This window comes from Lissotriton vulgaris, chromosome 5 (assembly GCF_964263255.1).
Source record: "Lissotriton vulgaris chromosome 5, aLisVul1.2, whole genome shotgun sequence".
Taxonomy (NCBI): Eukaryota; Metazoa; Chordata; class Amphibia; order Caudata; family Salamandridae; genus Lissotriton; species Lissotriton vulgaris.
In genome coordinates, this window is record NC_141693.1 from 197,934,419 (window position 1) to 197,951,801 (window position 17,383).

At 48.9% G+C, this 17,383-nt stretch overlaps 1 protein-coding gene across 1 annotated transcript in view; it reads right to left on the minus strand.

Annotated features, from left to right (window-relative positions):
* LOC147710467 (acid-sensing ion channel 1A-like) overlaps positions 1-17,383 on the minus strand; it is a 191,626-nt gene that overhangs the window by 35,407 nt on the left and 138,836 nt on the right. The window contains exon 9 of the mRNA XM_086919357.1: positions 15,578-15,651. Within this exon, the coding sequence (XP_086775483.1) occupies positions 15,578-15,651 (74 nt within the window). The remainder of the gene's footprint in view (positions 1-15,577; positions 15,652-17,383) is intronic.

The following is a 17,383-nucleotide window of genomic DNA, read 5'->3' on the forward strand; positions in this document are numbered from 1 at the left end:
TGGGCCAGGGACAGACTAATTTGCATATAGCCAGGTTCTGAGCTGGGATGGGGCAGTGAGATAAATAACGGTGATGGATCAAGCCCTGATCTTTGGACTGGGTAAGAGTGGTCTGCTCAATTCAGACACTCTGTTCATCACCACCCCCTTTTGTAAATCGATTTTGGCCACTATAGGTGTGGCAGGGTATACTCAGACATGAGTCCCTTTCTCACTGCTCCATCAGGATTCAAGCAAGCCGGGCCGAAGAGGCTGAAATGCCAGAAACCGGTCCCCGGTAGCTTGGCTCCTTTCTGGTAAAGAATTGGCTTGGTAGTTTGGTCTGCCCTGTTCCCATGATGCACTGGGCCAGGGACAGACTAATTTGCATATAGCCAGGTTCTGAGCTGGGATGGGGCAGTGAGATAAATAACGGTGATGGATCAAGCCCTGATCTTTGGACTGGGTAAGAGTGGTCTGCTCAATTCAGACACTCTGTTCATCACCACCCCCTTTTGTAAATCGATTTTGGCCACTATAGGTGTGGCAGGGTATACTCAGACATGAGTCCCTTTCTCACTGCTCCATCAGGATTCAAGCAAGCCGGGCCGAAGAGGCTGAAATGCCAGAAACCGGTCCCCGGTAGCTTGGCTCCTTTCTGGTAAAGAATTGGCTTGGTAGTTTGGTCTGCCCTGTTCCCATGATGCACTGGGCCAGGGACAGACTAATTTGCATATAGCCAGGTTCTGAGCTGGGATGGGGCAGTGAGATAAATAACGGTGATGGATCAAGCCCTGATCTTTGGACTGGGTAAGAGTGGTCTGCTCAATTCAGACACTTTGTTCATCACCACCCCCTTTTGTAAATCGATTTTGGCCACTATAGGTGTGGCAGGGTATACTCAGACATGAGTCCCTTTCTCACTGCTCCATCAGGATTCAAGCAAGCCGGGCCGAAGAGGCTGAAATGCCAGAAACCGGTCCCCGGTAGCTTGGCTCCTTTCTGGTAAAGAATTGGCTTGGTAGTTTGGTCTGCCCTGTTCCCATGATGCACTGGGCCAGGGACAGACTAATTTGCATATAGCCAGGTTCTGAGCTGGGATGGGGCAGTGAGATAAATAACGGTGATGGATCAAGCCCTGATCTTTGGACTGGGTAAGAGTGGTCTGCTCAATTCAGACACTCTGTTCATCACCACCCCCTTTTGTAAATCGATTTTGGCCACTATAGGTGTGGCAGGGTATACTCAGACATGAGTCCCTTTCTCACTGCTCCATCAGGATTCAAGCAAGCCGGGCCGAAGAGGCTGAAATGCCAGAAACCGGTCCCCGGTAGCTTGGCTCCTTTCTGGTAAAGAATTGGCTTGGTAGTTTGGTCTGCCCTGTTCCCATGATGCACTGGGCCAGGGACAGACTAATTTGCATATAGCCAGGTTCTGAGCTGGGATGGGGCAGTGAGATAAATAACGGTGATGGATCAAGCCCTGATCTTTGGACTGGGTAAGAGTGGTCTGCTCAATTCAGACACTCTGTTCATCACCACCCCCTTTTGTAAATCGATTTTGGCCACTATAGGTGTGGCAGGGTATACTCAGACATGAGTCCCTTTCTCACTGCTCCATCAGGATTCAAGCAAGCCGGGCCGAAGAGGCTGAAATGCCAGAAACCGGTCCCCGGTAGCTTGGCTCCTTTCTGGTAAAGAATTGGCTTGGTAGTTTGGTCTGCCCTGTTCCCATGATGCACTGGGCCAGGGACAGACTAATTTGCATATAGCCAGGTTCTGAGCTGGGATGGGGCAGTGAGATAAATAACGGTGATGGATCAAGCCCTGATCTTTGGACTGGGTAAGAGTGGTCTGCTCAATTCAGACACTCTGTTCATCACCACCCCCTTTTGTAAATCGATTTTGGCCACTATAGGTGTGGCAGGGTATACTCAGACATGAGTCCCTTTCTCACTGCTCCATCAGGATTCAAGCAAGCCGGGCCGAAGAGGCTGAAATGCCAGAAACCGGTCCCCGGTAGCTTGGCTCCTTTCTGGTAAAGAATTGGCTTGGTAGTTTGGTCTGCCCTGTTCCCATGATGCACTGGGCCAGGGACAGACTAATTTGCATATAGCCAGGTTCTGAGCTGGGATGGGGCAGTGAGATAAATAACGGTGATGGATCAAGCCCTGATCTTTGGACTGGGTAAGAGTGGTCTGCTCAATTCAGACACTCTGTTCATCACCACCCCCTTTTGTAAATCGATTTTGGCCACTATAGGTGTGGCAGGGTATACTCAGACATGAGTCCCTTTCTCACTGCTCCATCAGGATTCAAGCAAGCCGGGCCGAAGAGGCTGAAATGCCAGAAACCGGTCCCCGGTAGCTTGGCTCCTTTCTGGTAAAGAATTGGCTTGGTAGTTTGGTCTGCCCTGTTCCCATGATGCACTGGGCCAGGGACAGACTAATTTGCATATAGCCAGGTTCTGAGCTGGGATGGGGCAGTGAGATAAATAACGGTGATGGATCAAGCCCTGATCTTTGGACTGGGTAAGAGTGGTCTGCTCAATTCAGACACTCTGTTCATCACCACCCCCTTTTGTAAATCATGTCTCATTATGGGGCATGTAATGCTTCTTTTGCTAACTTGTCTTGTTATCTGAAGGGTTCCTCGACTGCTGTGATACTTCCGGTCTTCAAACTGCTCTTGAATGGGAGCTATTTGATGCTAAATGATCATGGTTGCTATAGAATGGAATCAGACATCGCTTATCTGATGATGGTTAATTCCTTAGTCACTTATTGTACATAAGCTCTGTTTCCACCTGCCCGCAAAAATAGGGAGGCAATGCTGTGACCTTTGATAAATGTTTCCAACATACACTTTGATTCCCTTAGCAGACTGAAAGCCATGCTTTTTCAACAGGATGTGGCCTTAACTTCGGCCATAAAGACGTTTGATCTCCAGGTTGCACGGTCTCGTCTTAGATACAGACACTACTCCACATTAACTTCCCGCTGCAATTTGGGGAGCTAGTACATCGTATCTTTAGCGCTTCTGATACAAAGGGAATAGTGCATTTGTTAAATGTATCAGCTCTGGACTGGTTAGCACCTTTTAGACAATCTTCGCAGTTATTCCATCATTTATACACTCCGTGCTCGGAAGCGTTTTTGGAGGGCTCCTGCATGTCCTGCCCTGCTACTTTTGGCGGGAATCCTGATTTAAATTTTTCTGCTCTGCAATGGACACCCCAGTTTGATTTGGAATGGAGACAGCACTGCTTGTGCTACAATGCTGTGAGCGCATGGTTCACACGTTTGGCAAACTTTGACTTCGAGAACTGGACGAGCACTGGTTCTTGTCCTTCAGGCATGTTTGGCTTAACTGCAAACAACCTATATGCTACTGAATGCATTGCGGATCACAATTGGTTGCGCCATTAGACATTGGTGTACTGCTGGACCCGTTAATAGCCCTGGGGTATTGTTGTCACCAGTGTCTTCCATTGCTGATTAATTCATTTCTTAGGCCATCCTGGGATGCTTCGGCTCCCAGTGACTTGAACAACAGCTCTATGATACACATACATGATGCAGTCTCTCCCTCCGCAGCTGCTGTGGTAATTGGATGGAATCACCTTTGCTCCATAAATCTGCTTCAAGGTGCTCCTCTGGGATCGTTGTCTGTGGTTATGGGCAACAGCAATGTTGCGTCTGCCACTGGGAACACATGAAATATTTGGCCTTTTCCGTGTGGAAACTAATCGACTTGTTTTTTAAAAACTAATGTATCCAAAAGTTTTGTTTTATTTTTTTCCAGGCATCATGGCTTTCAGAGTGCTTAGGATTTCAAACAGCTTCTTTAGGTTTAATGCCTTTACGGCTTCTTAGGATATTTTAAAGGGAAGCTTGCTTTTAGACGATGTTAGAAGTAATGTTTTAACCTTTTATTTCATTTATTGTATGCTGGCTTTTTAGGTAGCTTTTATAAATATATTAACCCTTTGAGGCCCATTAGGATGGCGGGCGGATTGCCCACGCCAGGCTGGCGGTAGCCACCGCCGGCCTGGCGGGGGCAATCCGCCGGCCATCCGCACTGAAATGACCCCCGACACATTAGGATGGCTGGGGGGTCCGCGGCGGACGGAAAGACTGTCTGCCGCTTTTCCGCCCTGGTGGCCTTGCGGCTGGGGTGGAAAAGGTTTAATATGGTGGCGGTGTCTGTTTGACACTGCCAGCCATATTATGATGGGCCCAATCTGATGCCTTTCCGTGGTGGCAATGCCCCCACGGAAAGGCAGGCGGTCTTTACTTTGGGGGCCCCCTGTGGCCCCCGGAGAGAAGGCGAGGGAGGGGTGCACACGGGGGTACCTGTGGTACCCCCCAGCATTTGCATACACAAAGCATCAGGCACCGCGCGGTGCCTGCCGCTCTGTGTATGCAAATGCATACATGCATGTTTAGCATTGTGGCAGGCGGCGATGAGAGCACCGCCCTCCACAATGTTAAAAATGCTGGATGCGTCCGCCACTGTGGTGGGCGCATCCTAATGCCCCCCACGGGACCCCGCCCATATGGCGGGCGGTCCCATTGTCCGACCCCCTTAGTAAGAGGAGTGGGTGTTATATTCCTGAGTTAGGCCATGGTGCAAAACAGCTTATTTCTTACATTGGCCTAGAAAATAAAATGTCAGCTGTGACCTTTTGCACATTTTTGCATGCACAACAATGTTGGATTAGTTCCTCTGAAACTACTTTGTTTACACATCCAGCTTCGCACAACATTATCATGATGCCTTGAACATCATGTACTAGGCCTCTCTATGCACTGGGTACAAAAGTTATCCTATCTTCATGCACGAGGCGACAACGCTATCTACATATCCATAAAATTACTAATCTAACACACACATTGCAAGGTCGCCTTGCATTATAAATAATAGGCATCCCGATATATTGGTGGAGGAGGTACTTCCACTGACACAGAAGGTCCATGCCTGGCAATCAATCAATCAATCAAAGACATTTGTAGAGCGCACTAATTACCCGGAGGGTCTCAAGGCGCTTGGGGGGGTTGGGGGGTGTTGCTGCTACTGCTCGAACAGCCAGGTCTTGAGCTTCTTCCTGAAGGAGAGGTGGTCTTGGGTCAGGCGCAGGTCGGGAGGGAGGGAGTTCCAGGTCTTGCGGCCAGGTAGGAGAAGGACCTTCCTCCTGTTGTCGCTCTTCGGATGCGGGGGACGGCAGCGAGGGCGTGGTTGGTCGATCGGAGGTGGCGTTTGGGAGCGTAGAAGTTGAGGCGGTTGTTGAGGTAGCTCGGGCCTTGGTCGTGTAGGGCTTTGTGTGCGTGGGTGAGGAGACAGAAGGTGATTCTCTTGTTGAGGGGAAGCCAGTGCAGGTCTCTTAGATGTCCGGAGATGTGGCTGCGCCGGGGGATGACGAGGATGAGTCTGGCTGAGGCGTTCTGGATCCGCTGGAGTCTCTTCTGGAGCTTGGCGGTGGTTCCGGCGTAGAGGGCGTTGCCATAGTCCAGTCGGCTGGTGACGAGGGCCTGGGTGAACGTCTTCCTGGTCTCAGTGGGGATCCACCGGAAGATCTTCCGTAGCATGCGCAGGATGTTAAAACAGGACGCGGAGACGGCGTTGACTTGTCGGGTCATGGAGAGGGAGGAGTCCAGGATGAAGCCCAGGTTGCGTGCGTGGTCTGTCGGTTTGGGTGCGGTGCCCAGGGCGGGGGGCCACCAGGAGTCGTCCCAGGCGGAGGGCGAGGAGCCCAGGATGAGGACTTCCGTCTTGTCTGAGTTCAGTTTCAGGCGGCTGGTTGTCATCCACTCGGCTACGTCTTTCATCCCTTCGTGAAGGTTGGCTCTGGCGGTGGCGGGGTCGTTGGTGAGGGAGAGAATCAGCTGGGTGTCGTCAGCGTAGGAGATGATGTTGAGGTTGTGTTGGCGTGCGATGGCCGCGACGGGGCTCATGTAGACGTTGAAGAGGGTGGGGCTCAGCGAGGATCCTTGAGGGACGCCGCAGATGACTTCGGTGGCCTCTGACTTGTACGGTGGTAGACGGACTCTCTGTGTTCTTCCGTCGAGGAAGGAGATGATCCATTCCAGTGCCTTCTCCTGGATTCCGACGTTGCTGAGGCGCTGCACTAAGGTGCGGTGGCAGACAGTGTCGAATGCCGCGGAGAGGTCTAGGAGGATGAGGGCCGCTGTTTCTCCGTTGTCCATCAGGGCTCGGATGTCATCGGTGGCAGCGATGAGGGCGGTCTCGGTGCTGTGGTTGGCTCGGAAGCCAGACTGGGAGGGGTCGAGGGATCCATTCGTCTCGAGGAAGGCGGCCAGCTGTTTGTTGACGGTCTTCTCGATGACTTTGGCTGGAAACGGGAGGAGCGAGATGGGGCGGTAATTCTTGAGTTCGGTGGGGTCCGCTGTAGGTTTCTTGAGTAGGGCGCTAAGTTCGGCGTGCTTCCAGCTCTCCGGGAAGGTGGCGGTTTCGAAGGAGGTTTTGATGATGACCCGCAGGTGGGGTGCGATGACAGCGTCGGCCTTGTTGAAGACGTGGTGAGGGAAGGGGTCGGTTGGAGATCCGGAGTGGATGGAGTTCATCATGCGGACGGTGTCTTCGGTGCTGATCGGAGTCCAGGCGCGGAGGGTGGTGGTGGGGGGCGGTGGTTCGGTCGTGGCGTGCGTCGGTTGAGTGCTGAAGCTGTTGTGTATGTCCGCGATCTTGTTGTGGCAGTAGGAGGCGAGGGAGTTGCAGAGGTCTTGCGATGGGGTGATGTTGTTGTTTCTGGCGTTGGGGTTGGAGAGCTCTTTCACGATGTTGAAGAGTTCCTTGCAGTTGTGTGCGTTGTTGTCCAGCCGGTCCTTGAATGCAGTTTTCTTGGTGGCGCGGATCAGTTGGTGGTGCTTTCGGGTGGCAAGCTTGAGGGTGGTCATGTTGTCCGGTGTTGGTTCCCTTCTCCAGGCTTTCTCGAGGGCTCTGCAGTTCTTCTTGGAGCTCTTGAGTTCGTCGGTAAACCATGGGGCCTCCTTGCTGCCGGGTCTGCTGGGCGGGGTCCTCAGTGGGGCAAGTTCGTCCGCGCAGTTGCTGATCCACTTCGTGAGGTTGTCGGCGGCCTGGCTGGGGTTCGCTGAGCTGGCGGGAGGGTGCTGGCTCAGGGAAGCGGCGAGCTGGTCGGCTGTGATCTTGTTCCAGCTTCTTCGAGCAACCTGTTGCTGGTGGTGGTGGATCGTCGTTCTTTTGAAGGTGAAGTGGACGCAGCTGTGGTCCGTCCAGTGGAGTCCGGTGGCATGGCTGAAGGCGATGTCTTTGCTGGATGAGAAGACGGCGTTGAGTGTGTGTCCGGCGAGGTGGGTGGGGGTGGACACCAGCTGCTTGAGACCGAGGTTGGCGAGGTTGTCAAGCAGGGTGATGGTCTTGCGGTCGTTGTTGTTCTCCAGGTGGAAGTTGATGTCCCCCAGGAGGATGTAGTCGGCGGAGGGGAGGGCATGCGGGCTGATGAAGTTGGCGATGTCCTCGCTGAATTGTGTGCATGGTCCGGGGGGTCGATAGATCAGGGTGCCTCTGAGGGTGGTTTTGGGGTCCGTGTGGATCTGGAAGTGCAGGTGTTCGGCGGTTGTCAGGGTGTCGTCGGTGTTGGTCTTGATGCGGATGGTGTCCCTGTAGATGATGGCGATGCCTCCTCCAGTCTGGTTGTCGCGGTCTCTTCGGGTGATCTTGTAGCCCTCTGGGATAACGATGGCGATGTCGGGCGCTGAGGAGTCGTTAATCCAGGTTTCCGTGAGGAAGGCGACGTCAGGGGCTGTGGTGTCGAGGAGGTTCCAGAGTTCGATGGCGTGTCTGTGGATGGAGCGGGTGTTGAGGAGGATGCACTTCAGGTGGTTGCTGCTGGTGTTCAGCTTGGCGGGTGTTGGTGCGGGACAGGTCCGGATGCAGGTGAACTTGCAGGCGTTGCAGCAGAAGGGTCCGTGGGTTCGTCTCGGGGTGGCTCGGTAGCATCCCGGGATTCGGCCGGTGTTGAGTGTGTTGAGGGTGGCGGCGTCGTAGGTCCGGCGGGTGGGCTGGTGTCTGCGGGGCCCAAGGGTCCTGGCACTGTGCGCGGTCCAGGCACGGACGGGGGCAGACGGGCTTGCCTTTGGCGCGCCTTCGGCGCACAATCGGCGCTCCCGCTGCGCGGTCGCCATAAGAAGGGAGCCGGTAGGGAGGGTCTGCGGGGAGGCGGGAGCGGGCAGACCAATCGGCTGGTGGGGGGGCCGGGCCGCGGGCTGGCAGCGGCAGGAAAAAGGATGTCGGGCTTGGTGGGCGTCCCTGCGGCGGCTGGGGCAGCGGCGGTAGAAACTGGTAGGCAGAGGCTTGGAGGGCGGCCCTGCGGCGGCTGGGGCAGCGGCGGTAGAAACAGGAGGCAGAGGCTTGGAGGGCGGCCCTGCGGCGGCTGGGGCAGCGGCAGAGAAAACAGGTAGGCAGCGGGCAGCAGGTAGGCACTGTGCACTCTCATTCATGGTATGCGCACCGAGGCCACTTACTGCACACATGCGCTTATGTAGGACTTTAAGTAGGGTGCAAAAACTGTGGGGTCTCTCAAAGGGGCGTGGCCAATGTAATTAAGGGCGTGGCTTAAAAGACATAGGCTAAAAATATGTGTTTAGCATAGTGTGCCGCTTGACTTGTATTTTGTTGTTTTGTTGTTTCTGTCACTGCATCCAGAAGTTTGATACAACGAGTAACATCATACCTACAGCAAGTCAGGACTTTTGGCTTTGTCAAAGGTTGTAGTTGCATAAGATAGATGGGCAGGAACTATGGCTTGTATATAATATTGAAAAGCTTCCACTTAAAGCCCTGGTGACACCACGACAATGGGTATCAAATTCTGAGGAATAAAATAGGCCAATCAGGTGTAGGCAATATCAATGCCCAATAGGCATTCGTTCTTGAAATGCCACCACGGCTGCAGGTGAAGGCTTTGAACTTTTACACCCACCTCCTTTCTTGTAGGAACGGGTTGACTGAGTTTTAATTGCTTAATAGCTGAAACTGAGGGTATACGAGGCTTCTACACATTACACACTGATGTCTGTTGACCTCACGTTTTTGGATTCCATGGTTTTAAAGGGACAATGTCCAAGTTTATCAAGATTCATATGTACCATGCATATAATGCCGCACATATGTCCTGGTTTTAGCTGTGAAACTCTGTGTGTGCATATTTATATATTAGCTGAAAACTTTTAAAAAGTGATATTGTGGATCTCTCCTAGAATTACCTACTAACTTTACATTTATGAAAAACTTTACAAATTCCCTAAAGAAACATTGTGGTTGCGAACTAGAATTTGCCATTCTGCTCTGCGGTGGGGGCTGCTGTATTCAGGGACCTGGGGTTGCGACACGAGTAATTCCGTTACCGGGAGGAATGCATTTATGCTTTATTAAAGGGGTTGCTGCAAGGGAGTGCGGGTTGCGGTACACCCGTGGGACCTCAGTACACCCGTTGATCTCAGTCCAAGGCCGGGACAACCTCGGTCGGAGTCAGGCGCGGTCTTCTCTGGCAGGGCAGAATCTTGCTCCCTATCCCCAAACTCGCCTCGAGCACCTGAACAATGGGACAGTCTCGCCCCACACTCCATCCCTCGCCCCACACTCCATCCCTCGCCCCACACTCCATCCCTCGCCCCACACTCCATCCCTTGCCCCACACTCCATCCCTCGCCCCACACTCCATCCCCCGCCCACACTCCATCCCTCGCCCACCCTCTATCTCTCTCTTGCCCACCCTCTATCTCTCCCTCTATCTCTCTCTCGCCCTTCCTCTATCTCTCTCTCGCCCTCCCTCTATCTATCTTTCACCCTCCCTCTATCTATCTATCGCCCTCACTATCTATCCCATCATCACTCAGGGGCACCACAACATCACTATGCGCTACCAAAATGCTTATGACTACAACAGTAACGTACAATATTATTATAATATAATATTATTGACAACATTGCTTAATATTTTGCAACAGCTATCATCTTGCAAATCATCTTTATACACCAATACAGACTTTGCTAAAAATGTTATGCAACAAATTGTCATATACAATGCCAATAACTCAAACTTTAATGCTGCGAGACCTATTGCATTGCAAATGCTTGTTTTAACTCTGTGCACTGTATTGATCGTACTTTCCATTCTTCCCTTAGGAACCCATTTCCTGTACGACACTGTCTCTGGTTATTATCCTCTGATCAAATAAACATCTGGTCACCAAGCTTTCTGCCTCCATCCAATCAGAATCTCCATCCATCCTGATCAGGTCCAAGTCACGATGGGAGACAAATTTAGGATGTTCCATTTCACACATTAAGTTGCTGTACGCAGGAGCATAGATTGGTCAATAAGATTGGGGGGGGGGGTATTGAACTTCAGATCTCCAAACTTTTACCCTAGGAAATATTGTTAAAACACATTATAGGAGAAGCAGGACACGAGGAGACTTAAGGGGCAGCTAGCTGTCTCTTACTGTATAAGATGTAATGTACTGATGCCGACTACACTCGTCTTGCATGGAGCTGCCCACTGCTTAGAGATGTACTGTTCTACATTACCACACACTAATAGACCAAAAGACTTCTAAGCTCTGTTATAATCTTTACTGTTGATCAGATCATGCTAACTGAAGAGTACTGCCGGGGTGTCACATCATAGGATTCAATAATGGGTGGGATGTTCATTGATGGTTTAATGCTCCTGTGGTCTGTTTCTCTTTTATCCAGTGTTGTTTCTTTACTCTGAGTCTGTGCCGTTGTCTGGGTGATGTTGTTCCTGCAATGTACGTGATTTCATAGAAACTGTGGGCCCGATTCACAGAATGAACTTAACCCCTTAAGTGCTGCTGACGGCCAATGGTCGTCAGCAGCGCTACCTCCCCAGTGCTGCGCACGACCATTGAATGTCCATTCAGCACTAGTTCTAATGGACAGCGCAGCACTGGGGAGAAATGTTTACACGCAGCTAAGGTGTTAAGACTCAATCCTAAACTTACTACTGTTTTGGTATTCACAGATTGCACTTACTACTTTTGGTATTCACAGAATGAACTTACTACTTTTGGCATTCAGAGAATGCACTTACTACTTTTGGCATTCACAGAATGAATTTACTCATTTCGGTATTCACAGAAGTTAGGACTCCTAACTTTAGGACTCCTAAATGCCTTCTGTGAATACCGAAAGTCTTAAAATTAGGATTTTTCTCAATTTAGTAGTAGTAAAGTTAGGACTCCTAACTTTAGGACTCTTAAATGCCTTCTGTGAATACCGAAAGTCCTGAAATTAGGATTTTTCTTTCTTTAGTTGAGGACTATTTGTTTCTGCCTTCTCGCACGGCCAGAAAGCAGTGTGGCAGTGCCCAAACGCCCCCATGGAGGATCCGCCACTGCATCACTGATATAGATGAAAAGGAGGAAGGTGAGGTCAATGTATGTCAGCCGGATGAGAGTGACGACTACATGGCATTTATCAAGGGAGATTGCACGCCACCTCATGTGGACTCTCCACCAGATATAATTGCCCACTTGTGTTACCTTATCTAGAGGGCATCCATATAGTTCAAACTTTTAAGTCAGACTTTCAACAGTGTCATTTTAAAGTGTCAACAAAGCAAGACGGTGGAAGCAATTCCAGTAGAGGTTCACATCTGGGGAAAAAGCTTAAAAAAAGTCCATGCACCAGCATCGGTTTCTGCACAGGTACTGTGCCTTGACAACAACTATTGGGGCACGAATGACACACCTATCGGTTTGATCATGAACCAAAGATGACTGTTGTGATGCAAGTTAACCAAAGTTGTTCTTGTAACCCCCCCTCATTGTGTACTGTCCCTCTGTATAAGGAGGGTAGTAAGATGTAGAGCTACAGGAAAAGGGTCTTTATGCTGGAAGCCACTTTCCTCAAGACAGCTAATGCTCAGGCAATCTTAAGACAGTACAGTAGACAGGTGTAATCAGTTATACGGTTATACTAGGAGATGATTCAACAGGACACGAAAGAGGAGGAAATGGCCATACATCTGGAAGGACAGGGAGAATCAGCGGCTCTGAAAGGTGGTAAATGGATTTGGCAACAATGAGATTTAGACAATTGCCAGTTGCTGTGGTCCTCAGGTATAAAGGATATCTAATGCCCACCTCATTCGACCCTGAGCTTCAATATTGTATCCTACACATGCCTTTGACAGAGAGCCTGTATTCGGCTGCCATGTGCATGAGGCTCTCCTGGCTATCAAAAAAGCTATCGACACAGCCAGGTCTCTAGAGCATCACAGACAAAATCCCTTGCTGAAGGTAGAGGGATTTTTCCTTTTGTGGCGCATTAACCGCAGCCCTACCAACTCTAACAGCAGCAAGCACTATATTATTTCAAGTAGTAATAACCTCCAGCAGATTATAGAGCACATGCTGCCACTTTTGTACCAATCCTGTGGGATATCTCTATACCTAACACAAGAAAAAACCTTGTTCTACATAGTCCACCCTATATTCTTTCATCAATCAATCAGGGGTTTGTGGAGCGCGCTACTCACCCGTGACGGTCTCAAGGCGCTGGGGGAGGGTGTGGGGGGGAGTGGAGCGGCTCCTGATCAGTCGAAGAGCCAGGTCTTGAAGTCCTTCCTGAACGTGTGCAAGGTCGGGGAGCGTCTGATGTTCACAGGGAGTTCGTTCCAGGTTTTGGTCACGATGTAGGAGAAAGCACTCCCGCTGGTTCTGTTTCTGTGGATGCTGGGGACCTCTGCCAGGGCGAGGTCGGCGGAGCGGAGGTTCCTCTTGGGTATGTGGAAGGATACCCTCTCGTTGAGGTATTTGGGTCCGAAGTGGTGGAGGGATTTGTAAGCGTGGGTGAGGAGTTTGAAGGTGACCCTCTTCTCGATGGGGAGCCTGTGGAGGTCTTGTAGGTGTTGGGTCTTGTGCTCTTTGCGCGGTGTCCCGAGGACAAGTCTGGCTGCAGCGTTCTGGATGATCTGGAATCTGTGCAGAAGAGTCTTGTTGATTCCGGCGTAGAGGGCATTGCTGTACTCCAGTCTGCTGGTGATGAGTGCGTGGGTGAAGGTCTTTCTGTAATCAGGGGGATCCACTTGAAGGTCTTACGGAGGATGCGAAGGCAGTTGAAGCTAGTGGAGGCGTTAAAAGTCAGGAATGGCTGGTGTTAAGGCTCAATTACCATCTCATTTACTCAAGGTAATTGGATTAATAAGGCGGTATAGTGAGCATAGATTACACACATCATTCCATTTTGGGAGGACCTCCACTAAGGCGCAGGAGCGTCGCCTCACTGCTTTTAAGCAGTGTCACTAAAGGAAAAATAAAATGATAATAACCATGTTACTATAATTTTATTTTTTCCTTGTTGCTGTACCTTTGCAGGCGGGACGTGGCGGGGCTGCTCTGCTGACACAGCAGGGGCGGAGAGGAGTGGTTTTCACTCCCTAAATTGCACATGAATGTTTGGACGGCCCTCTAGGGCCAGCCAAACATTCATGCGCACTTTGCATGTTCTCCACCCTAGTTGCGTTACGGTCTGAGTGGAGAACATACCCAGGCCCCATTACCTGGCTGAGCACCGTACTACGGCGCTCTGACCAATTAAACGCTGCATTGCAGCGTTGTGATTGGCTCAGGGGAATCTGGGTGCTTCCTGGGTGCTCTGTTCCGGAGACGACCATGGAGAGAGCGGCGAGACGTAGCGAGGAGGTACATTTTTTGATTCTTTACCTCCTCTCTAGGTTCCTCCCACCCCCGATCTGTGACAGCCGCCGCTGGGTAGACTATGTATAAAAAGTGTTTTCTTGTGTTAGGTATATAGATAACCCATTGGATTGGGTCAGTAGTGGTAGAAAATATGAATTTGACCACGATAGGAGTACAGTGCGCTGCCTATAATTAACACAGTTCAGACCTTGGGCCTGATTTAAACTTTGGCAGACAGGATTTACTGTGTCAGGGAAATGGAGTAAAGAACTACATAACCCTGAAGGAGTACACGCCCACCAAATTTAGAGATGTCTCCCGGCCTAGTGGACATCTCTTGCATGAGCCGCCATCAAGGCATTTCCGGTCAATGCTTTGTTACTTTGATGGACAGCTCTGTCAATGTGATGGAGCAATATTGCATACTTTCATTTTTTTGTATTTTCAAAGTGGGATTTTGCTATCTTACGAAAATAGAAAAAGCAAAGGCCCCCTCGCCATGGGAATTTTCTCCCATGGCCTGGGAGTCATTATGCAGTTTTCATTGTCCTTTACTGCCAGGTTTTACCTGTCAGTGATGGACAGTGAAAACTTACCAATTGTTTGCCCACTCTAAATACGGTGAGCGGACAAATGGCAAAACCTCAGCCGGCTGTCAGAGGTATATGTCGGTGAAGCAGATGGAGTAGTCCCCGCTGTTGACATACTGAAGGCCCACCCGATACTAAATCAGGCGGGTGGACCTTCAGTTTGATGGACAGAGTACTCTATCACCTTTGCGATGGAATACCCTCTCCAACAAACTCTAAATTGAGCTCTTTATTAGGTAAGGATAAATGGTACCATTAGTAGTACAATGAGACAACGTCAAATTATGTTATATAATGACGGATATTCACTTGCACTATTGGTTGATTGAAATGGAGTGGTAACAAAAGTGGGCATTTAATACTGTGGATACAAGAGTGGATGAAGCCAGGAGATATTTGGATTAAGAGAATAAGCTAGGTAAGCATGGAATTCTAATGGAATGGTGTTTCATGTAACCTTTTTCTAAAGAAAATTGAGTTATTGTTCAGGGATTAGAGTTAAAATCGGAATTTTTTACACACATACCAAATACATTTTTTGAGTAATATTATTACGATCTTTTTGTCAAATGAGAATAGAATAAAATGTGTTTAACAGATGTTGATTCTTCCCCTTCAAATATGACTCATGAAAAGCAGGAGAATACAAAAAAGCAATATGAAATGTTATCTGATGTGTCCTGGTGAATGAATAGACTCCAGGTTGATTCTAGTTGCAGATAAATACTATTCCTTCAGTCCATCAAATGGACATGTTAACACTATCAACAGTCAAAGGTGACCAGTTAACCTTTGCACAGTACCCGGCATAGTGTAAAATTGGGTCCTTGTTTGCCCCAAAATAATATTGGGTTATTATTGGTTTGAGTTATTTATACAGTTGATATTAACTTATGAGGCATGTGCGACAAAATCATATTTACACATAAAGTACAACAGAATTACTTAATTCCAATGTCCCAAGAAGATCGCTGTGCCGTCTTCTCTAACGAGTGAAAATAAACCTCCAGTTGTATTTCATCTCCGAGGTGCTTCTTATATTTACTGGGTCACAAGGATAGACCACACTGGCTGATTCTTTAACTTTAATGTTGAGAGAATCTCTTTGGGACATTCTCAACATTAAAGTCTAGCAATACAGTTTTTTAAAACTAGGTTTTCCCTAGGATATCCTACTTTAGATTGTTAGAAGATTGGTGTTTAGGTTTGTTCATCTTTTTCAGACGTGCTTCATTATCGTAAAATAACTCTTTCTGGTTACCACAGTCAAGATCAGCTTGGGTGTTTAAACCAAGGGTACCTGATGAGAGCTGGGTCATTGGCGATGATGCTGACTTGTCCTCCCATCTCCTTCAGCTCCTTGGAGAAATTCTCCTTCAGGAAGAAAATGATTATCAGTAAATAAAAAGGATGCTAGACTCAGCAACAAAAGAGGAAGCTTTCCAGTGTTGTAGTGGTATTTGTAATATATTGAAAAACCTCAAATAGGAAGCATTTATATAGTATAGGAATAATGCAATATAAGATATACAAGTCAATGTACTATGATACTGTAATTTTATGGGGACGTGTCAAACATAAAACGAAAGGTACCAACCAAAGTTTCTAATAGTGTATCTAGTTATGAAGATTACAATAGACAAATATAAACACAGACTTAGTTTGCATGATGTAAACAATAGAAGACATTTGTGATTATCCAGGATGATCTAGTTTTCAACGTAGAGAAGTAAGGCAAGCACAGCCACACTCTCCTAGGCATAAGTATGATGGAGAATTACATAGTACTTTTGTACAAAGCCTTGTTTTACCGTACTATTGCAGTAATGCTGGGGAGGGGATGTAATTGTGCAACATCTTTGTGCCCATCTGTTTGTGGAATGAAAAGCGTTACTTACCTGTAACAATGCCTCTCTAGTGCCAGTATCCTGCATGGATCCCATGCTGTTAGACTATCCCTCAAGACCAAGGAAGAATCTAAACATACTGTTCCCTTTCATTCCTTAGAGATAAAGGGCCAGATAACAGGTTGTTTCTTAAAATTCCAAATCGTAGTGGGTGTAATCTGACCTAACTCATGAATTAAAATGAGGTGGGTCGCAAAATTATGACTCATTACGACTGTAGAAAATCACAGGTCTGGGGGCCTACTGGGGTCAGCAGACCATCATGATTGTGATTGCTTTTAAATAATGAAAACTGGTCTGTGTTTAAAAAAAAACGTTTCTTCTTTTTAAAGTTAGTTTAAAGTTGGCAGTTTTCCCTTGGATCACTGCCTACACTTCAACAACCCTACAAACTTTTTTAATATTCACAGAGGGGTCCCAAGAGGGACTTAGAATGAAATTACTGCATAGAAGGAATCATTTTATTGGTTTCAAACGTTGAATTGAAGTGTTTGCGACTGTTAAAATCCTTAGCCCATCTGGTTTTTGTGTTTTCTTTTAATACCCTTACTTAATTGAGTGTGTTCTGGAGATTTCCTTGACTTTATTAACACCCTATCTAACCTGACATGTAACTTTAGTTTCCTTTTAAATACATGTATGTTGGAAGGCGGTGACCCCGGGGGTCAAGATGACTCTCCTAACCACCCGAGACCTCCTCTCCCACAATTACTGCCGAGTCTTATCGAGGGGGAGTCCCCGCCGGGGAGGACTGATCGTACACACTGTCGCCACACCACACTTACGAACGGACACCACACTGCGAATCTTTATCGAGTATGAACGTTATCAGCATAAAAATAAGGAGCAATACACAGCGATCAAGGGATCACGAAAGTCTCGTAACAAGGCAACGGGGAAGCGGGACAGTCTTAGAGGGCCAGTTGGCACGCCACGCACCCTGCGCACAGTTCTCAATCCTCGAACAGGGGGGTACGGGGGCTGGCGATGGGACTTGCTGTCCTACTCACTTCTTGTTCAAGATGGTCGTGAGGGTAGCGTCGATGGTCCAGCCGGACCAGAGAGTCCTTCAAGCCGCGACGAGGACAGCAGGGCTTGGTCAGGAGTACTCCGTCGTACTCGTAGGCAAGTAGAGCCGCGACAGCGTCCGCAGGACTCTGGGTGGTAGCAAATGTCTCTCGTTATCAAGAGTGGGCCGC